General features: G+C 43.8%; 1 protein-coding gene across 4 annotated transcripts in view; it reads left to right on the forward strand.

The window, feature by feature from the left end:
* Nucleotides 1-21376, forward strand: part of MRPL45 (mitochondrial ribosomal protein L45) — a 38115-nt gene extending 16739 nt beyond the window's left edge. Inside the window, exons 1-8 of one of the 4 annotated variants that reach the window (XM_008153774.3) lie at nucleotides 12914-13052; nucleotides 14185-14362; nucleotides 14779-14896; nucleotides 16708-16806; nucleotides 18945-18993; nucleotides 19973-20122; nucleotides 20552-20725; nucleotides 20916-21376. In XM_008153774.3, coding sequence (XP_008151996.1) covers nucleotides 12987-13052; nucleotides 14185-14362; nucleotides 14779-14896; nucleotides 16708-16806; nucleotides 18945-18993; nucleotides 19973-20122; nucleotides 20552-20725; nucleotides 20916-21002 — 921 coding nt within the window. In that variant the 5' untranslated portion in view covers nucleotides 12914-12986 and the 3' untranslated portion in view covers nucleotides 21003-21376. Of the gene's footprint in view, nucleotides 1-12913; nucleotides 13053-13079; nucleotides 13342-14184; nucleotides 14363-14778; nucleotides 14897-16707; nucleotides 16807-18944; nucleotides 18994-19972; nucleotides 20123-20551; nucleotides 20726-20915 lie in introns of those variants that run through there. The other 3 variants (XM_054709079.1, XM_054709080.1, XM_008153775.3) reach the window with 3 other exon arrangements.
* The last annotated feature ends 1416 nt before the right edge of the window (nucleotides 21377-22792 follow it).

Genomic DNA, 22792 nt, shown 5'->3' on the forward strand with positions numbered 1-22792 from the left:
ACCTTTCTCTTTCTCTCTTCCTTCCTCCCTACCTCCTACCTTCAAAATACACACACACACACACACACACACACACACACACACACACACACACCTTCACTTTATTAAATGAGCAAGAGGGGGAAAAAGTCCATAACAGCCTGCCATCTGGAATGGCTCAGGTGATAGCCAGCCACCTAGAAGCAGGGAAATGACTGTGTGGTCACTGGTGATTTCAGTGATTTTTTTCCCCCACCACCAGCTGTCATCACAATTTCCAGAAAAGCTGCCAAGAAAAAGCAGTAATTAGCATTTCACAGAGCCCTCTCCCTCCACACTGTTATGGATCTTGGAACTTTTTCTGACTGCCTTTTGCCCACATTCCCTCCTTCCTCCACCATTCTGGATAAAGAGACAAGGTATTTGACCTCACCTACAGATGAAGAACTCTACTCTTGAAGATGCTTCCCTTCTGCCCGAAACCCTTACTGAGACTGAGTTATTATTCCTTTCCCTAATCTGGATTGTTTCCTTTAAATCAACCCCCCCACCCCCTAGGAAAAAGCCCCTTATTCCTACTTTCCTTTCCCCCTTTCTCCTGTTGAGCTCTCTCACTCTCAACAATACACGCAGGCCTCTAGCTCTTGAGACACCTTATCACACTGTAGGTAACTAGCAATTGAAGTGCTTATCTTCACTTCTAAGGAATGTGACTTAATGTATCCTAACCCAGCATATAATGCCTGGCCCATTGTTAAGACTCAGTCAATCTTTGTTGAATAGAATTTGCCTAAATTGGCCTCAGGCACCTCCCAAATGTCACAGTGTGCTGAGTAAACCAACTGCTCCCTTCCTGTCTGGGGAGACCCACCCAAAGACCAGAAGAGGGAGGTCACAGCTCTGCAGAGACAGGGGCTTGACTGATGTCCCCCTCTGCCTATAATCCTACTCCACACTTTCTCCTCTGCCACAGGCTAAGTAAGGCAGTCCTCAAACTTGTTTTTTCCAGACACATTTGTGCGAGCAGAGTTGCTAATAGAACCGGCTATGGACTAGGTAGGGATCAGGGTAGAGTTCAAAGCCTGAACTATCCTATATAATAAAAGGCTAATATGCAAAACGACCGAACAGCAGAATGAGCGGTCGCTATGACGCACACTGACCACCAGAGGGCAAACGCTCAATGCAGGAGCTGCCCCCTGGTGGTCAGTGGGCTCCCACAGGTGGAGAGCCGCTGCTCAGCCAGAAGTCAGGCTCACCGCTGGCGAGTGCAGCAGGTGAGTGCAGAAGTCAGGCTCACTGCTGGCGAGTGCAGCTGGAGAGTGCAGCAGGTGGCGGGAGCCTTTTGGGCATCCGAGGCAGTCAGACATCCCCCGAGGGCTCCCGGACTGTGAGAGGGCGCAGCCCGGGTTGAAGGACCCCACTGAGTGCATGAACATGCACTGGGCCTCTAGTATTATAGAAATCTCTAAGAAAGTTAGATTAGAATTTTATATGGACCGACAATGTACTAGATAACCCAAGAGAGGTCTGTAGGGGTGGGTTAAGAGTGCTGTCTCTAGCCCTAGCTGGTTTGGCTCAGAGGATAGAGCATTGGCTTGTGGACCAAAGGGTCCCGGGTTTGATTCCAGTCAAGGGCACATACCTTGGTTGCAGGCTCGGCCCAGGCCCTGGTCGGGGGTCATGCAGGAGGCAACCAATTGATGTGTTTCTCTCACATCCATGTTTCTCTTTCCCTCTCTCTTCTACTCTCCCTAAAAGTCAATGGAAAAAAATATCCTTGGGTGAGGATAAATAAATAAATAAATAAATAAATGGTTTCTTAAAAAAAAAAAAGTGCTGCTCTAGAGACCTGCTATCTAGGTTCAAATAGTATTTGTGCAATTTTTAATCTATGTAACCTTGGACACATTAATTTCTACTTTATCTCTCTATACCCCAGTTTCCTCATGAAGTACGGATAATAATGGTACCTGTGTCATAAGGTTGTTAAAGGGTTAACTAGGTTACTACATGTTAGTGCTCAATGTTGTTATTACTAAGGAAAATGGCTTTGGATGGCACCAAATTTATGATGAGGATTTTATGTGTAAATGCAGGGCTGAAGCAAAGTTAAGTAGCAGGGTCTGGAGATAGCAAAATTTCTTTGGATAAATGAGTGCAAAGAATTTGGAGTTTAGGGTGGGGGAACAATTAGAGAAGAAAGTAGAGAAATAGGGAGAGAGGAAATTTTAAAAGCAATTTCAAATTTACAATAGTAGTTAAGAACAGGTATATTTAATTTGAAATTGTTTATGTTGCTGAGATCTAAACCACCACAAAAATAAAATGGTACAATACTCCTTGGAGAGTAATTTGGCACTATCAAAATTAAAATGTATATATTTTTGACCCTTTAATTCTATTTCCAGGAATTTATCTGACCTTGGTACTTGCAAACAGACTCATGACCTTTTTTGCAAAACCAGAGTTTAGGAACCACCACCTATCAATGGAATACTATGTATCCATTAAAAATATTGAGGCGAGGTTATACATATTATACAGTATATCTATGCAATGGAAGACTATGTGTCCATTAAAAATATTGAGGCAAGGTTATGTATATTATAGCCAATCTAAAAAAGAGATACATATCTCAGGCAGAAGGGGAGCACTAAGAGTCAATGGAAGGAGCCATGCCAAAGGCCAAGCCAGAGTCTGAACACCGGGAAGAACTTAGAGGCTTCCTATTTGGAGTGGCTGGCGGGGGGGGTAACGAGGGATGAGAATCTCAAAGCCTCCCACAGAGTTGCGTGGAGGGAATATCGTCATGACAGCAGGTGGGGAATTAGCAAAGGGGAAGGTCCTTGACAATTCCTTTAAAAACATCAGGTGCTTGTAGGTCCCATACAGAAATCTGTAGTTGTGTGGTCCCTGGGGTGAGTCTGGTTTGCTAAATGCCCCAGGGACAGATTGAAGAAAGGTAGTAATGGAGCAAGAAGATGGGGCTAGGAAAATGAGCCTGAGAATCTATGGGTGGGTAATCACAGTTAGGTGGATTTATTATTATTATTATTACTATTTTGCTGATCTGACCAAAAAACAGGTATAATTTTGATTCATTCACACTGGACAGCTGTTGTTGTGTTGGCTGTTGTCATTTTTAAATTTGACAATCTCAGGGAAAAGAGGTCAATGCCTCTGACTAAATAATCAGGTATTGTGTGTTTTAAAAATTCTTGTGACACACCACTTGAAAATTGCTGACTTAGATGATGATCTCGCTGGGACAGATAATTAATAGAATGGATGATAGAAGCAAGATTTAAAATAATCTTGACAGATTAGAACGAAGTGCCAAAATCAACAAGAACTTTGACAGGGTAAAGTGAAGACTTACATTTAGGTTTTTAAAAAATCAATTGTACAGGAAGGAGTGAGACTGGCTTGACAGCATTTGACGTGAGAAAGGTTTGGGTCTCACTAAATCCAGTGCTGGCACAGTTTCATGAAAAGACAATGTCAGATCAAGAGAGCTAATAGTCTCACCATGTTTTGAACTGACCAGTTCTGACTGCCCCGAAGATATTGATGAATTAGTGTATATCAGTGAGAGATCAGGTTGGGGGAAAAAATCCAGTAACTTCACCAAGTGAGGAAAAACAGGTCGAGTTTAGAGATGTTAAATATGGGGAAGAGAAGACTACGGTGCATAGATAATAGATGTCCTCAAATAGCTGATTTTGACAAGTATAAGGTAACACTATGAAATTGCCAATGTTTAACCATTTTGATCCCTAAACTGGCAATTTCATTTGGTTCAACCTAGTGGAAGAGGATGGAGACTCTTTTTGTAATGCTGCAGAGACAAATGAGAATCATTGGGCGAAAGAGGGAAGCAACGATTACATCAATGTAAGAAGGAGTTTGTCACAATCAGATGCTCTAGAGCAGATTGAGCTGCCTTTCAAAGTTCTAGGTTCCTTGTCACTGAGAGAGCCCAGGCAGAGCTGGGCAACAGTCTCTGGAGGATATTTAGAATTTTCTGCAATAATGGGAGACTCCATGATCCAGCCTGAGCATCCAGTCTCTCCAGCTGAACTCCACAATACACAGACAACACAGCAGCCTGCTGTGAATGCCTTGGCCATTCTGTGTTGTCTTCTACTGCTGTGTTTTTGTGCACAGCAATCCTAGAATTTCACATCTCCTAACTATGCACCCTTCAAATTCCTACTCACCTCTGCAGACTCAACTCAAGTGTAGGCCCATCTGAACTCTCCAAATGGTCTGCCATACTCTCGCCTATGCACCTTGTACCTACTGCTTACTCTGTAGTGTCACTTAACATTCTTTTGTAATTTTCTGTGGACCCGTCTCTTTCCTACTAGATGTGAGCTGCTTGTGGGCCAGAAACATCTCTTCCATCTTTATATCCCCAGTGTTGGAGCAGATTTTGTAGCTTCATATTCTTTTAATAACATTAAATGAATGAATAATATTAATACTGGATGTTTTGATTATATATGTAAAATTTAAAAAATTATTACATATGCATTTTAATAAAATATTAATTATTCAAAACGAATGCCCTTACTATGAGTGATACACATTGATATTTTCTATTTTATTTTGTTCATTTTTAAAAATAGAAGTCATAATCTAGGTCCCAAAATTAATGTAGGTTTCCAGCCTTATTCTGAAAAACACTGAACTGTGTAGTCAAGAGCAGGGATTTGAGCTCTGGCCTGGTAGCTCATTTGATTAGAGTGTCATCCTGATATGCCAAGGCTGCAAGTTCGATCCCTGGTCATGGCACATACAAGAAGCAACTGATGGCCCTGACCGGTGTGGCTCAGTGGATAGAGCGTCGGCCTTCGGACTGAAGGGTCCCGGGTTCGATTCCAGTCAAGGGCATGTACCTTGGTTGCGGGCACATCCCCAGTAGGAGGCGTGCAGGAGGCAGCCGATTGATGTTTCTCTCTCATTGATGTTTCTAACTCTCTCTCCCTCTCCCTTCTTCTCTGTAAAAAAATCAATAATTAAAAAAAAAAGAAGCAACTGATGAACACACAAATAAGTGGAACAACAAATCAATGCTCCTCTCTCTCTCTCTCTCTCTCTCTCTCTCTCTCTCTCTCTCTCTCTCTCCCCCCCCTCACTCTCTCTCAAATCAATTAAAAAATAAAAATAGCAGGGGTTTGAATGGAAGGTATGAGAACCTAATGGAAGCTGTGGGCCTTCTTGCCAGAAAGATGCGTGTGTGCACTAAATAGACATTCCATTTCAGAGGCTCCGTGTACCCACTAAAGTCCTTCTGTGCATCATGGGTTATGAGTTTCTTCTAACTTCTGTTTTTCTGAGAAGCATGTAGACGTAGTCTAGGAACATCTAAGAGTCACCCATAGAGAGAGCACAAAATTGGAAGGGAGGTACATAAAGAACAAAGACTAGAGGGAAATTCGGAGATGGGGCAGGCAGGACAGTTAAGTCCATGTGAAAGGCAAAGGAATGGGGAGCAAAGTGAAACCTGGTTAAGGGTTAGGAGGAAGGAAAGGTGCAGCGCCCCTGGGCCAGGGGATTAGGCCTGCTGATCTGATATTCTTTCCAGACTCTGGGGCTTTCTCCTCTCCTCCCTGTGGCTCACTTTCCTTTCCTCCCCTTTAGGCAGCCCTATGGAAACTCTGAAACTTCTCCTCTTTTCCTCCAGATGGGGAGCTCTGGCAGAAAAAGCGTTCTGGCCCATGTGCAATGACGCCATTCCCTCTGCCAAGGGATCAAGTTAAAATCTGCTTCCTGGAAACCAGCTAATGTCTTTAGGAAGCATGACCCTAGTTAGGGAGAGATAGGGACCTTTGGGCAAAGGAGGGATAGGAAAATAATTTTCAGCATTCGCTGATATAGTAACGTACAAGGATAAAATATGAACCCCGCCCTAGCCGGTTTGCTCAGTGGATAGAGCATTAGCCTGCGGAATAAAGGGTCCTGGGTTCGGTTCCTTCCAAGGACACATGCCCGGGTTGTGAGCCCGATCCCCAGTAGGGGGCATACAGGAGACAGCCGATCAATGATTCTCTCTCATCGTTGATGTTTCTGTCTCTTCCTCTCCCCTCCTCTCTGAAATCAATAGAGAAATATATTTTTAAAATAAATAAATAAAATATGAGCACCAACAAATAATTTAAAAATGGAATCTCCTATTTCTGAGATCTAAACTCAGGATCACAGACTTGATAAGGTCTTCCTTCAATCTTAGATAACTCTACAGTGTTTCCAACAACACGTCGAGGAGGCAACAAACATATATCTTACATTCCACAGGACATATAGAGAAAGGGGCATAAGCATAACACAATGGATTTCCTATTGCCCCTCAGGAATTTGGGGGTTGTAAGAAGTTCTGTAAAAATCCAGAAAGCCCAAGACATTATTATAGTCCATAATTAACATGGCTAAGGGAAAAAAAATGAAATTTGGGGTGGGGTTAGGAACCTGAGTTATGTGCCTAGATAGGCCCTGACTCACTACGTGATAATGGCCAGTCACTTCCTGGCTCAGTGTTCCAGTCCCCCCTTTCCCCAGCCCCTTCGTCTGCCCAAGTAAAATAAAATAACAATTTTATTCTTTCTTAAGAAAGTTAAACCTGATTGTTTCTATAAAGCACTCTGGAAAATAGCCAGTCTCTGAGTGTAGCAATGTGAGATGATTTTATTCGTTTTATAACCAATGTCCTGGGTGGTACCTGAAGCATGAGGACTAAACTTCTTATTTTCGCTGGAATCCTCGGATGGGGAGGAAATACACAGGTGGTCCGCTTCCTCTTCTCTTCTGTCTTCTGGGAATGGCACTGTTGTGTTGCTAAAAGGTCCGTGGGGAGATATTTGGGAGATAACTGGGTAACACCCAACTAGGTCAGGGAATGAGTCAGGGCTCAAGGACTCGATACCAACCTCTCCCACTCCTGCCAGGAAACCTCCTGGGGTGAGACAGAGACGAGAAAGGAGCCAAGGGGCCGGCCTCACGGCTGCCTGCCCTGGGGCCTCTGGCTTGCGGTTTCACCCTGGTTTGCCCTGCAGCTGTGCCGTGTCTGCGGACGTGCGAGCCCTGACACACTCTCCCTCCCTCTCTCCTGAACCTCTGCTCAGTCTCAGGAACAGATGGCACATTCCACCCCAGAAGTGACTATAAGAGAGACGAGAAGGAAAGGGAAGAACCGAACCAGGTGGAGACCTATCACTTCAGAAAACACAGGGCAAAATACAAGAGACATTTTGCCGAGGAGGAGAAGAGGAAGTAGAAACTGAATTCACCTCTGAGGACTCAGGATAAGTAAAGAACAGAAGAGCATCATGGCCGGGCTGACACAATGAGAGAACAGGATTGAGAGCTAAGGCTCAGAAGGACCAAGTAATATTAGCCTGAAATCCTGCAAGACTCAAGAGCGAAATGGCAAAAAAGTCTCAGTTCTTGTTTGGAAGTCCTCAGCTCTTGCAGATCCGTCTCTCTTTCAACATCAATCCCAGTTGGTGGCAATTCTTAGAACTCTCCTCCAGGACAAACCAAACAAAACAATTTTAGGCACCTAATGTCTACCAGTCTCATGTTTCCATAAGTGATTTCACTTAGTAGTGCTCACAACAGCCTTACCAAGTAAGTTTTATTATCGCCATTTCACAGAGGGGTACACTGAGACTTTAATCACTTCAAGGATTAAGGTGATTTGTTCACGGAATTTGGAAGTAGTGGGGTCTGTACCAGCTACCAGAGTCCCCAGAGATTCCATTATACCAAGCTAGTGGCCCTGCACACGAATCCGTGCGAGAGTAGCTCACTGCTGCTTGCCTCAGCTGGCGGCCCCGCCCACTGCCCCTGGTAGCTCTCCGCTGCACGTAGCTCATAGCTCACTGCCCCGCCCTCCTGTAGCTCTCTGCCCACTGCCCCGCCCTCCCCACCCTCCTGCTGTTCGGTTGTTACCAGAGGGCAGTCCCGAACCAATTTGCATATTACCCTATTATAAGTATAGATTGCCTTTGATTTGAAATCAAATTAAAACAAAATGATGTCAAAATAGTAGAGATTTCTTAAAGCTCCCAAGGAGCAGTACGGAGCAGACCAAGTAAAGAGCAATGGAGAGAGATCTCTAAATCTCTAAATGTAGGTATTTACAAATCCTGGAATTGTTGGGTTTGCATCGGCCTCCCTGCAGTCTGAGATCCCAGTGCAGCCTTGGTACCCTCTAGTGGAAGTTTTCTGCATGCACACAGCTTCCCTTCAACCCCAAAGAGCTGGAGAGCATCCCAAAAGAATGGTCAGCTGGAAGGTACATGTTTATATGTCAGAGTCCATGGCTGGTAAACAAAAGAATACAGACTAAAGGTATGCTAAGCACTTGGCTCACAAGGGGCCCCAAAGGGAGTCCTTGCCAGTGTATTACAAATGAGCGCAGGCCTTTGTGCATTATTAATAAGAGCTAAATACACATCACATGAGACTGGAGGCTTTTGGGGCTCTAGAGAGTGACTTTTTAAAAAAATGAGGAAAATTAGTGGTCAGAAATGTGAAGTGACTTTCTTTAAAGCAAGGTAAGCCAATGTCAGCAATGGTGGGATTTGAACCCATGTCTCCTGCCTCCCAACCCAGAGCCCTTCCCACTGTATCACACTTTTCTATGTGTTGACTTTAGACATAAATTGATGTGCATATAAGGACATGGGGTTGTAGGTATAATCAGGAAGTTGTTTTTGCCTTCATCTGCCCAGAATCTATACACTTTTCAATGTTTTCAACACATTTATAGAATGCCTATTATTGCCAAACACTACTCAAGGAAATGCTTTTTTTTTTTAATATATTTTATTGATTTTTTACAGAGAGGAAGGGAGAGGGATAGAGAGTTAGAAACATCGGTGAGAGAGAAACACCAATGAGAGAGAAACATCGATCAGCTGCTTCCTGCACACCTCCTAATGGGGATGTGCCCGCAACCAAGGCATATGCCCTTGACCGGAATCAAACCTGGGACCTTTCAGTCCGCAGCTCTATCCACTGAGCCAAACCGGTTAGAGCCTAGGAATTGCTTTTACAGGGTACCCCAGCATATGAGAACAGTGCCCAGGCTCCAGAACCCCATGTCTACAGCCCCCCTTCCCGCCCCCCCCACTCCTGGAGCTTCTTCCCCATTTCCCAGCGCTAACGTGGGTGTCAGATTTCTTTCTGTCTCCCTCCTCCAGCAGAGGTAAACCCTGGGAGCGAAAGTGGGTTAGAAACAGATTACTCTGATCCAGGGGCTTTGTTCTCTCTTCTCCAAACGTGGCTCTTGGCCCGGGGGAGGGGTGGGGATGGGGGACGTGTAGGGGGAGAAGGGACGGTGTCACAAATAGCTTGAAATTCCCTTTTAGGATTATTGCTTGATTTAGCCAGCTGGGGCGAAAGTGGAGCAAGAAGAGGCTAGGGATTAATTCTAGACCCAGCTTGAACAGCAGGCAGCATGGGCTTCTTTTCGGGCTGAGCTGGAATGAGCAATATCTTTTTCTAAACATACCTTTAGAGCTAAGGAGTCTGAGGCAGGCAGAAATGGTAAATACGGAAAAGGCCTTTGCCCTCAGCAGTAGGGATGAGTGGAAGGACAGATGAGAAAGAAAAACAGCTAGGAGAAGAAAGTCGTGCAGCACAGAAATAAGAAATCACTTTTGGACTTGGAAACTGCCTCTAGGTGGTCTTAGTTTCAACAGAGGTGAGAACTGCTCCCTAGGGGACTGGCAGCTAACTCACAGGGCTTCCTGAGGATTTCCAGTGCCTGTCTGAGTTAGGAGCCCTCTTGCTTTAGGGACCTTGCTCTGGGGTGGACTCTGGGGGCAGGGGTGCTATCTGTGTCCAGCACAAAGAGCACTCACACGTAGCAGGACTCTGCTGGGCTCTGTACATCCCTTCCAAGGTCATAGGGCTTGGAAGCAGTGGCCATAACTAACCAGAATGGGAACGTGGATTAATTCATTTAATGATTTAATAACAATTGTATGAGTTAGGTACGTATTTACCCGCTTTGTATAGGAGAGGAAAAGAGGTGGGGCTAAGATGTAAATTTAGGCACTATAGCATTCTTAACCCTTATGTGAGAGTCATAGGGAGTTAACTCTTGGGGTGACAAAGAAGCTCGGCTAACATTAGCTGAAAATCACTTGAGAACATTTCCTAGAAAGTCAGAATTCTTGGCTTTTCTATGCCACTTTATCTTGGAGAATTCACTTCTGTTCTTCATGCTCTCAAGGGAAGGAAGTACAGCAGGAATACATGGCAAGCCTATTCCTTGCACTGTAATCAATAAATACATTGTAATCTGATTCGTTCAGTTCTCCAGAAGGATTTTTCTTCTTTGAATCAACTGTGCTCCTCTTAGAATGCAGGTTACCAGAAAGAACTTCCGGAATTTCAATCTTAGCCGCCACCTGCCCTGGGAGGGGAAAACAATGCAAGTACACGCCCCCACTGCTTATGAGATATCCCATTCTTTTTGGCTCCGTTTAGAAATTTCAAAATTTGGAGAAACAAGAAATCAATTTTGCCTTCTGCTTCATCATATTTCATCTGGGATTCTATTCACTTATTGAATAAATACATGAATGTCTACTATGTGCAAGACTGTCTTTTGCGAGGCTGAGCCCCTAACCACTTTATTCCTATCTCTAATTGCACGAGTTCCCTTCTCTTGCTTTTCCTGAAATGTGAATTACTAGGGTTATAGAATTAAGACATATCCCGTGGTGTTACTTTCCCAGCAGACAGCTCCCAGTTTTCCATGGAATTAATGAGATAGAAAGATAATATGAATTTTCCAAAAGAGCGGCTAATAGGAAAAGAGAAGCTAATTCATTCATCTCAGAATGAGTTAAATGATGTTAACTTCCCGTATTATTTCATCCAGGCTCATATGAAACAAATTTGCATTCCTTGAGAAGTTGATCAGAGGGCAGGCAGAGGATGACCTGTGATTTGTTGGCTACCAGGTGAGGCCATCAAGAAACTCGACAGTGGAGCAAATAATGCTAGACAGACTATACCAATATTCTGTATTAATCAATAACTACTCAGTGGAGTGGTTTTTTTTTTTTTTTTGTTTTTTTCACTTCGGTGGTGAGACAAGTAAAATAAAAATTTAATGTTTTATTTTCTGGGGCATAGATTGACAGAAGTCTGTTAAGAAATGATTAGACATCTCTCATTTAACTACTTAGTGATACATGTTCTTTAATTAATACATACATAGGGCAACTAACTGCATGTTGCTATTAATGTGTAATGCTATAGGTTCAGTGCTGTGGCTAGGACTGATAGGTGAATTCTTACCCTTGAAAAATTTGCAGTATAGTTGAGAAGTCAAGATTTAAGACAATACATGTGATCCCCAAACCCAAAAGTAATCTCTCTCTTTTCTTTCATAGTCCTTAGCATTTTACCTGGAACTTTGTAGCAATTCTATTCCAGCCAGTAAGCTCTTGTATGTACACACTATAGTTTCTAACTCATTGCAAAATACTATAGGTAAGTGCTAATTGTCAGGACAAGATAAGAACCTATAGGTAAGAGGAAAGTGTTTGCCATTCAGCAATGATTATAGCACTGGATTTTCCAGGATGATGCCAACGTCATGCATCTTTAAACAACTGAATGTGAAGCAGGACAGCATAGTAGTACATGGGTTCTGGAATTAGACTGCTTGGATTTGAATCTCAGTTCTGCCAGTTATTAGCCATCGAATCTTTTTTTTTTAAATTATATTTTTATTGATTTTAGAGAGGAAGGGAGAGGGAGAGATAGAAACATCAGTGATGAGAGAGAATCATTGATTGGCTACCTCCTGCACGCCCCACATTGGGGATCTAGACCGAAACCCAGGCATGTGCCCTTGATCAGAATCGAACCCGGGACCCTTCAGTCCACAGGCTGACGCTGTATCCACTGAGCCAAACCGGCTAGGGCTAGCATCCAATCTTAATTAAAATTTGTAATTTCTCTGCGACCCAACCTCCTATGTAAAAGGAGAATATTATACTTCTTTGTGGTGAGAAGTAATTAAATTAATATATGCAAATGCTTAGAAAGTTGTTTGGCACCCGGTAAACATTTTTTTTTAAAAATATATTTTATTGATTTTTCCAGAGAGGAAGGGAGAGGGATAGAGAGCTAGAAACATCGATGAGAGAGAAACATCGATCAGCTGCCTCCTGCACAAGCCCTACTGGGGATGTGCCCGCAACCAAGGTACATGCCCTTGACCGGAATCGAACCTGGGACCCTCCAGTCTGCAGGCCGACGCTCTATCCACTGAGCCAAACCAGTCAGGGCCCGGTAAACATTTCTAAGTGTAAACTATTATTTGTTCATGTTGATCCCATGCCTCTTTCCAAAAAATGACAGGTAAGAAATGTTTTTGTCATCCACGTGTCTTTTGCTTCAATAAACGCAGTAGCCACTATGTTTGTTCAATAAACATACTAGTCATCTGACATTAAGAAAAAAATTTTCTTTACATAGTACAGGTTGGGAAAACTAGGGATTCAGTTTAAGGTTACCCAGCACATTGAGGTCAGATAGACCCAGAAACTAATGGTTATTGCCTATCTGGGATCCAAGTAGGCATGGGGGGGGGGGGGACATTTGTCTCAGGAGAGCCACACCTTTCCATTACCCTCCGAACTGAAACCAGGTGCAGCGACGGCCCAGTCACCTAAGAACGCAGCAACTCCCGGCCGCCTGCAAGCCTCCTGCACAGGCGCAGCTCGCGCTCCGGCGCTCTCGGGTGGGCGCGTGACCGCCGTGCGCTCCACCCTACTCCCCCAACGCCGTCTCAGTGCGCACGCGTAGTCTATACGCCACGCGCACGCGCGCGTTCACGCTGCTCACACTTCGGCGGAGGGCGCGCGCCCTGGAAAATTCCACACCCGAGTCAGCTCCGCCCTGTGCGCCTTCTCTCCGGTCCCAGGCTCTTCGCTCTTCGTCCCCAACCCAGAAGGCTTTGCGTGGACAAAATGGCTGCCCCCATGCCGCGGGGGTGGTCTTGCTTATCCAGGGCTTTGGGATGGTGGTCTCGACAGGTGGGTAGGGAGGGGGCGGAGAGGGCTGGAGGGGCTGGAGGAGGAGGACAGGGCAGAGGAAGCACTCCCTTCGCAGTTGTCCTCGGGGAGCTTGGAGGATGCGAGTCACACCGAGGCGAGGGAAGAGTTTAAGGCAGACGGAACCCAGCTACTGAGCTGAGTGGCTAAGCGGCGAAAGCCTCGGCAGGGCCATGAAGGGGAGCACATTCTCGGGGATGAAGGTTCTCCGGTTTGGTCGGGTTTGTTTGGCGGTAAGGGTTTAAAGGGGAGAGACGTCATGGCTTGGAAGGTGAGCTCGCTTCCCCTTGATTGTACAAACGTCCCTAAATGGAACAATACCTGTCACTGTACCTGCCTGAGCAAACCTCATGGTCAGAGAGAAAGGAGAACTGGCCTTCAAAGAGCTTATTAATCAGTTGGGAGCTATAATGACGGAAATTTACAGTGAGGATACCAATAGAATGAGCAGAATGTAATCTCAGTAAAAAAAAAAATAATAATAGAGGAGATGCCATGACGTTTCTTATGCTTTAATAATAGCATTCTGCTCATTCCAGCATCGGGTCGGGGTTTAATACCCTTCAGACTGAAGGCTCTTTGAGAGCAGAAGCCTTGCTTTAATCAGTCTGTATCCCTAGGAGTTGGCATAGCCCTGCACTATGGGGAATACTAAAGGGAAGCTCTTAGTAAACGTTGAGGCGTTAGTAAAAGTTGCTTACTAGCTTCTAGTAAGAAACGCCCATAAATATTTAACTAGTAATGCATCCCCCCCCCCATATGTGACTTTATAATTGTTCCTAAGTCATTCTTTTTTTTTTAAATATTTTATTGATTTTTTACAGAGAGGAAGGGAGAGGGATAGAGAGTTAGAAACACTGATGAGAGAGAAACATCAATCGGCTGCCTCCTGCACACTCCCTACTGGGGATGTGCCCGCAACCAAGGTACATGCCCTTGACCAGAATCGAACCTGGGACCCTTGAGTCCACAGGCTGACGCTCTATCCACTGAGCCAAACCAGTTAGGGCCCTAAGTCATCCTTGTATATTCCCTTTCTATCTTTGCTTAGAGTTTGTTCAAGATAGTAGTTTTTTCCAAGTTTACCTATATCCTAACCTTTCCTACCTTCCAGCCAGTACTGATGACTCAGTCCATAGCTGTAGTTCCGGTGAGAACGAAAGCACGTTTCACACCTCCTGCTCATGATCCCAAATACAAATCAGAAAAGGATTTTATAGAACGTTCCCGGAAAGCAGGAGTTGTCATTCCTCCAGAACGTTTGGAGCGTCCCATACATCTGGCCTGTACAGGTGAGGCATGATATTTCTGAGATCTTGACCCATTCCCCTTCTGTCAGAGATCATCTGGAAAGCAAAATGATTTGGACTATGATTGACACTAGTTAACCACAAAATCAGTGGATCAATAGAGCCTCAATAATGATTTACTTTGTATGCACTGTATTTCATGAGGTCATCTTTGATCTTGTTTTCCCACTATTTCTAGAAGACAAAGGTGAAATTTCCCCATTTTCTATGAGAAGAAACTGAGGCTCTGAGAGGAGACTTAAATGATCTTATTCTATTTTTTTCTAATGTAACATGATTCCCTTTACATGAAAGTCTAGTTCGTTAATTTATTTAGGATCTCTCCTAATTTTATATGACTTCCAGATGACTTTTTCTCTGTCTTTCAATGCTTTCTTAGTTGTCTCCTTTTATTTCAGGTGGTATCTTTGACCCCTATGTTCCTCCAGAGGGTGATGCTCGGGTATCAGCTCTTTCAAAGGAAGGACTGGCACAGAAAACTGAACGATTGAAGAAGAATGTGGCATCACAGTTGTCGTAGGTGTTTGAGACAACTGGGAGTTAATATTAGAATAAAATTTCTGGTTGCTACTTTATTCCAAAGAGATAATCTTGGATTAATTGGATTGGATATAACTCTTATAACAATTTGACATTATTTTCTTTCTTTGTAATAGAGTCTGTAGTTAATGTAGAATAATATGGGCATTCTGATTCTTAGCATCTCAGCCTTTATTGGTTGTTTTTGTCACATCAATTAGGGAGTTGACTTTGAAGTTTGTAGGACTTTTAAAAAATATTTTTTTAATTAAAATAAATTTTATTAAAATATATGTTTATTTATTTATTATTATTTTTAAAATATTTTTTAATTGAATTCAGAGAGGAAATATATTTTTATTGATTCCATACTGGCAGGGCAGTTTGTAGGACTTCTTTTAATCACATATTTTGTTTTATTATTATTTTTATTATATTTTTAAAAAATATATTTTATTGATTTTTCCAGAGAGAAAGGGAGAGGGATAGAGAGTTAGAAACATTGATGAGAGAGAAACATAGATCAGCCGCCTCCTGCACACCTCCTACTGGGGATGTGCCTGCAACCAAGGTACATGCCCTTGACCGGAACCGAACCTGGGACCTTTCAGTCCACAGACTGACACTCTATCCACTGAGCCAAACCAGTTAGGGCTATTATTATTTTTTTTTTAATGTTTTTATTGATTTCGGAGAGGAAGGAAGAGGGAGAGAGAGAGAAACATCAATAGTGAGAGAGAATCATTGATTGGCTACCTCCTGCACGCCCCACTCTGGGGATTGAGCCCAGATCCCGGGCATATGCCCTCACCAGGAATCGAACTGTGATCTCCTGGTTCATAGGTCGATGCTCAACCATTGAGCCGTGCTGGCCAGGCCTGAGTCTTTTTATAAAATATTTTTATTGATTGATGAGAGAGAGAGAGAGAGAGAGACATCAATTTGTTGTTCCACTTATTTGTGTATTCATTGGTTGATTGGTTGATACATATATATGCACTGACCAGGGATTGAATTTGCAACCTTGGTGTATCAGGATGATGCTCTAACCAACTAAGCCACCCAGCCAGGGTTCATTCTGACTCTTTTTTTTTTTTTTTAATATTTTTATTGATTTTTTTACAGAGAGGAAAGGAGAGGGACAGAGAGCTAGAAACATTGATGAGAGAGAAACATCGACCAGCTGCCTCTTGCACACCCCCTACTGGGGATGTGCCCGCAACCAAGGTATGTGCCCTTGACCGGAATCGAACCTGGGACCTTTCAGTCCGCAGACCGACGCTCTATCCACTGAGCCAAACCGGTTTCGGCACATTCTGACTCTTTAAAATTATATATATATATTGATTTCAGAGAGGAAGGGAGAAGGAGAAAGATAGAAACATCAGTGATGAGAGAGAATCATCAATCAGCTGTCTCCTGCATGCTCCCTACTGGGGATCCAGCCCACAACCCTGACTGGGAATCAAACCATGACCTGGGTCATAGATCGATGCTCAACAACTGAGCCACATCAGCCAGGCTCATTCTGACTCTTGAGCCTTTCTATGACACCTGTGTTTTCTTTTTTAGTGCTTATAGGATGTTTTCTTTGATGCCAGAATTATGAAATTTTACTATAAGAAATCTTGGTCTCTCTTTAGGATGATTAATTAAAATGAGAGTTAGAAGGTTGAATTCATAGGACTTGACACATTTAAAAAACAATTAATGAATAAGTAAATAGACATTAATGGAGGTTAATATAAGCTGTGAGTTATAGAATTGAACAAAGTCTTTAAAAATGATTACCATGCTTAATTTTACAGCATACGGAAGATAAGAGACTATGATGCTAATTTTAAAATAAAGGACTTCCCTGAAAAAGCTAAGGATATCTTCATTGAAGCTCACCTTTGTCTAAACAAGTAAGTGAACTCCCTGTCCTATACCCACTCTGGTCTCATAGCCAGCAGTACTGACACCATGGCATCATTTGCTCTGGTCTCTGCATTCCACCAGGCTGACCAAAATGTGCAACCCCAAAATTTTGGAGGGCAAGGTATCTACTGTCTGCCCTAGCACCAGCCATCCATCCACTCCAGAAACACAGGCCACTCTCCCCACAGTCATGATAGGGCTGGAGGAAGGGGGGTGATAGATAGTTTGCACATATTGTTCTACCTGAGATCACTAGCCTCTCCCCTCATCAGGCACTCCCCTGGTTGTTATAAGTGTCCAGTCAGAATCCAGAGTTCTGAAATAGTGGTTCTGGTCATTTTTTCTTAAGTTACCAGGTGTTTCAATGGGGGGACCCCCCCCTAGAGCTTCCTACTCCATTATTTTGCTTGATGTCTTGAGTCTGTTGTTTTCACTGGGTAGATTCCAGGTCTCCGTTTGAAACGTTTAGTTGTAAGCTCATCTTCATTGGAGAGTGTCTTCTGAGGAAATCCTAAACAACCTGAGTTATGAGCATGCTCCCAGAGAGGTTTTGTGTGTGTTTCTGCCAGATTCCTCAGGGATATCATTGACCAGGGATCAGTTTTTATGTTAATTTCTTAGCTTAGGAATTCTTACACCATAAATTTCATATCCACATTTGCGTATAATGTGGGCTTAGGGCTTTAATTTTTCAGTTTCTTTGTTTTTATTTTCCCCCCACTCACAGCCCTCGACAGAGAGAAGCTTTATCTCTAGATTGTGGGCTATTTTTCTAGTCTCCATTCCCTGCAGGTGCAGGACTCCTATAGTCATAGCTTTATTCAGGGATTTCAGTTCCAACTCCCTGTGTTTTGAGGGTCCAAGGTTTTAGGACGAGACCAGTTCCTAGTCTTCAGACCTTATTTCTGGATCCCTTCGTCATCCCTGCTGTTGTAGCAGATTGTATTCTTTCCATCTGGTTTTCGTTCCCTCTTCCTTTCTGGCATCTAGGGATTTACCTATCTTTCTAGTGAACTAGGACAGTGTATTGAAAAATGTGTGTGTGTGTCTCTGTGTGTGTGTGTCATATTCTATCCAATATTTCTAGATGTTTATAGTGGGTGTAGTTTTATATTAGTTCAGTCCGTTATGTTACCAGAAGCAGATGTCTTTATTTTTCAGTGTAAGTTCCATTGTAAAATAGTAAGTGAACTCATAGGAAAGGGAATTTATTTCTACTGAGGATTTCTAGGTCAGTACAGTGAGGAGGAAGGGTTCATTTAGAGGTGCCAGGCATAGTGGTTGAGGTAGCTATCACCACAGTTCAGTCTAGTCTAGAGCTACAGCAGGAGAAATGAGTTGGAATCTTTCTCTTAGAAATAGAGGTGGGAGGGAAGCAGATAGAAATAATACTTCTCCATTCTGGGATTAGAGTCAAGAATTTGTAAAGGGATAAAGACTTAAACTGCCCAGGAAGTATTAAACTGGGAGGGAAGGTCATGAATGTATACATAAAGAAACTAATCTGTACTCTTATGTTTATATGAAACTCCTCAGTTAGGAATCTTCCTAAAATCTTGTATGTACAAAGGCTGGGGTTTGCTGTTTTCTTACTCTTACTGCATAGAATCAGCATGACTACGACACTGTGGCAGTAACAAAGATGGGCATGGGGGAGGGGAGGATGGCTCAGAAAAGATAGATGATTACCTTTGGCTAGGTTCAAAGATGACAGTGTAAGATTCAAGGCCCAGCCAGTTGGTACTGGTGATGTGTCTGCGGTAAGAAGAGAAGATGAACTTTTGATTGTTATTTATGTTGGGTTTTGTTCCCTGTTGCAGCTTAGAACAAAAACCAGTCCCCATGTCAGAGTCTCTTGCCCATCTTAAGGATGCATATAATAATTTCAGAGAAATTTCTTTCTGCTCCTGAGATTCAGACCTAATTTTACTCGGCTGTGGAGCTCAGGATTTTCTGGTAAATCAGGTTACTGTTCATCTTTGTCTCTCCAGGACTTAGCATATTACCTGGCTTATGGTAGGAGTAAAGAAAATATTTATAAAAATGAATTGAATTGTTTTTCATTTTCAACTTTCATACAGGGTATCATAAAAGTAGGAGTCAATGATATGTATCTCTTTTTTAGCTCAGACCATGACCGACTTCATACCTTGGCAACTGAAAACTGTTTTCCGGTAGGTTCTCGGCCTTAGAATTATGGGATGCTGAATGGGCATATTGTAGACATCACCTTTGGTTTTCTTAGGTAAGATCAGTTTTGAAAGTGCAGGAAGTTTCAAGCAAAAAGCTGAAGTTCCATTGTTTTTGCCTGAATGATAATGACTTGATGTGGACTTTGGTAAGGGCCATGCAAATGAAGGAGAAAGTCCCTCAACAAGCAGTACTGAAACCTTAGGTGTGGATCTTGAGCTCAGGGTGTGGGCCACATTAGGCCAGCCTATACTTGCCTCCACTATAATAAAGGATTTAACGAGCATTCACAAGGCTTACATTGTGTGGTAACAGAGGTGCTAGGTTCTTTGGGAGACCCCCAAGGAGGAGGACTTTGTGATTCAAGAATAAGAACTTCAGTTTCTATCAGTTTGGCCTTATCTCCCTAGGGACAGGGATAGCTAACCAAGTCTTAGCAGTGTAGCTTTTATATCCCTGTAAAATCCCACTCTTCTCTGCTAGAAAGGGAAGGGGGGCAACCTATATGCAATCAGCAGCAATACATGCAATAATTACCAGAATATGAAAGTGTATAGGAGGCTGGGTGGTGAACACACAGTGTAATATTCAGATGATGTATTATAGAATTGAACACCTGAAACCTATATCATTTTATTAATGAATGTCACCCCAATAAACTCAATAAAAAAGGGAAAAAAATAAAGCTGTCAATTTGGAGTGTGGTTTTCATTGATTTGGAGAAGGGTCCTCAAGGAGGTAGGTTGGTCCTGAGTTGTGATTTAAATGAAAAGAGGGTTGTTGTGAGGTGGGCTTGAGCAGTAGTTCACTGAAAACTTGGGATGGTTAAAAAGAAAGCATTTGGTGGGAAATGTTGCATGTTGGCTGCAATATTGTAAGAAGTGAGAGCAGGTGTGGAAGGAAGCACCAGCTTTCCTAAAGGGAGGGAAAAACTCAGTAGAACTTGTTCTCTTCTGCCTTCAGGACATGGTCTGGGACATCCAATATAAGACTGTCCGCTGGAGCTTCGTAGAGTCTTTAGAGCCAGCCCGAGTGGTTCAGGTTCGCTGTTCGAGTATGGTGAACCAGGGTAATGTGTATGGCCAGGTCACCGTCCGCATGCATACCCGGCAGGTAGAGTCACCAGTCTGCGTTCCTCCCAGCTGCTTTTCTTCACTCAGGCTGGGCACCTACCTCTGGAATTATGGCTACAGCTGCCCAGGACTGTGGGTTCTCAGGAAAGGCTCACTGTGGTCTTCCCTGCCCTTTCACTACGCCCTTCCTACTGCTGGAAGTTAGCTCTGCGAAGACAGATGCAAGGATATTCTCTCCCACCCTTCCTAGTCTCAGCTTCCTCCCTCCTCCCCTCCCCAGTCAAAAATACTTCTAAAAGTCAAGTGTCAGTAGTTGATCAGTTCATCTAGATTCAGAATTCTGAGATAATTTTTCTACCCATTAAAATGTTTTGTTGCAGTTGTTTTTAAGATGGTTGCGTGCAAAAACACAAAACCAGACACGACAATTCTGAGGATTAACTGGCCAGACTTGGTTTCATCCTTGCAGACTTTGGCCATCTATGACCGGTTTGGCAGATTGATGTATGGACAGGAAGATGTGCCCAAGGATGTCCTAGAGTATGTTGTTTTTGAAAAGCACCTGACAAACCCCTATGGAAGCTGGAGAATGCACGGCAAGATTGTGCCTCCATGGGCACCCCCGAAGCAGCCTATCCTTAAGGTAGGGCATCTTGCGTGATTTAAAAGAGCTGAGGCCATACTAGCGGTATCCTGTCAGTCCTGTCAGACTCCCCCTAGGGGAGAGAGGGGGTGATGCAGCACCGGGGAAGGGGTGGGCATGAAGGTGAGGGTGAATCTCCTGGGTGAGCCTTGGGCTTGGATGATAGATAACTCAGCTTCCTGCTTTTCAGACGGTGATGATCCCTGGCCCCCAGCTGAAACCTGGGGAAGACTGTGAAGAGCCACAAGGAGAGGCCCATAAGTCTCAGCTAGCCTGATGGCAAAAATGACTCCTGGGGTGAAGTATGGGTGATGAGATGTCTGGGAGCTGTGAAGACATCCATCGCCATCACGCTGTAGCAAGGACTATCTTTGTTCTCTCCTGTTCTGCTTCGGTCATTACAGCAGTCTCATCCTCAATAACCACAGCTGATGGCCGGGCCCAGGTGGGTGGCTGTTATGCACAGCCCTGGACCCACTTCTTTTAAATTGTATATCTGCCTTCTGGGTCCAGATGAAAGACACTGTGTTTCAGAGAACGTCTGACACCAGTTTTTCCTGCAGCAGGGACTGTCAGGAGCAAACTGGCAGAATTTTCTTCCTTACCGCAGGACAGGGGTCAGAGTTTGAAATAAAACACTCTTGCAGTGTTGGATCAATTGTGGTTGGTTCTGTCCATATTCCCTGGTTCAGGCTAGAAGTAGACCAGCCTTCAAATGGCAGTAATGGAAAACAGGCTTAATTGTGAGTGATATGACTTCCAGGAAATCCAGACTTGGGAAAAATAATTAGTGTTTATCAGAGATGGTATCATTTAAGAGGATCTTTTCTCAGACACTGACTCACTGAATCAGCATTCGTATTTCACAGAAGAATGTAAATCCAAAGATATCATTTCTCCCTCAGCCTTTGGATCGTGTTCTTAATTATCAGCTGCGCCCTGGCATGATCCCAGGAAGCGTGGGGGAAGTTCATACATTGGTGCAATCCATCTGTAAATCTTGGTTCCCTGACTTCGATCGCCTTTGAGAGTAGGCGACTATTTTCAGCCCAACGCTGGGAAAGCAAAGGTACCACCAGACTGTGGGCCTGTGTAGAGTGAAACAACCCAGCCCCTCCTTGTTCCTCTGCTCCAGCTGGACTGTCAGGAGGAAGAAGTGGGGCTGCCCATGTGTCCTGTGTCATTGGCGGGTAATGACGAGGGAAATCAGTCTGTACCCAGCAGCAAGCTTGGCTTATAGTACTATTGCTTTCGTCAGCCCAGTGTGGCCTTCCCTGGAAAAACAGGACTTTAATTCTCATACTTTGTATTTTTCAAGCCTAGAATTTTCTTTTAAGGAGTCTGTAAGTTAGGAATAAGGATTAATCTGTTCTGACCTTGACCTGAGAGTAGAATCCAAATAAACTGGAATCGGTTGAGAATAATCTAACTCTTCAGTCCCTCTAAAGCTACCATCTCAGCAAAGCAGCAAACGGACCACGCCTCACCGGGGAAGGTGGTTGTTTTTGCAACAGCTGCTGAGTGCTGGCTGTGGAAACAAGCTGTGTGTGCTTAGGGAAGAGGCAGCTTTGATGGGTTAATCCAAAACAGCCACTCTCATCATGCTACTTAGTGTCAACCTCTTCGGCTTAAAATGTACATCATTTTGCAGCCCATGTAAGGTTTGGTCATATCCTATTTGTGTGATCCCCACATTAAGGCAAAATGAGATGGGAAGTGCTTTGAGCAGGATCCACAGCCACGAGGAATAAGGGGCGGTAACGCAGGTTGGGTAGGGAAGCAGAGAAAGCACACTTACTGGGCAAATGATACATTGATTTCTCTGAATATGTGAAAACAGTGCTTTAAATAAGCGGTTTCACCCCACTCCCCTCAATCTGCCTCTGGGGTCTCTAGGTAATCCTAAATAGCAGCTAAGCAGTAGCTGCCACCAGGGAGCCAGAGGATAAGTGCAATTTTCAATTCCCCTTGGGATCAAATCCAGATGAGCGAATGGCCCAGATGTGAAGGATTGCTAGGAAGACCAGGCAGAGACCATCTGCAGTGCCAGCCACAGAGCTGAAGTCC

The sequence above is a fragment of the Eptesicus fuscus genome, chromosome 20 (genome assembly GCF_027574615.1).
Source record: "Eptesicus fuscus isolate TK198812 chromosome 20, DD_ASM_mEF_20220401, whole genome shotgun sequence".
In the NCBI taxonomy this organism is placed as follows: Eukaryota; Metazoa; Chordata; class Mammalia; order Chiroptera; family Vespertilionidae; genus Eptesicus; species Eptesicus fuscus.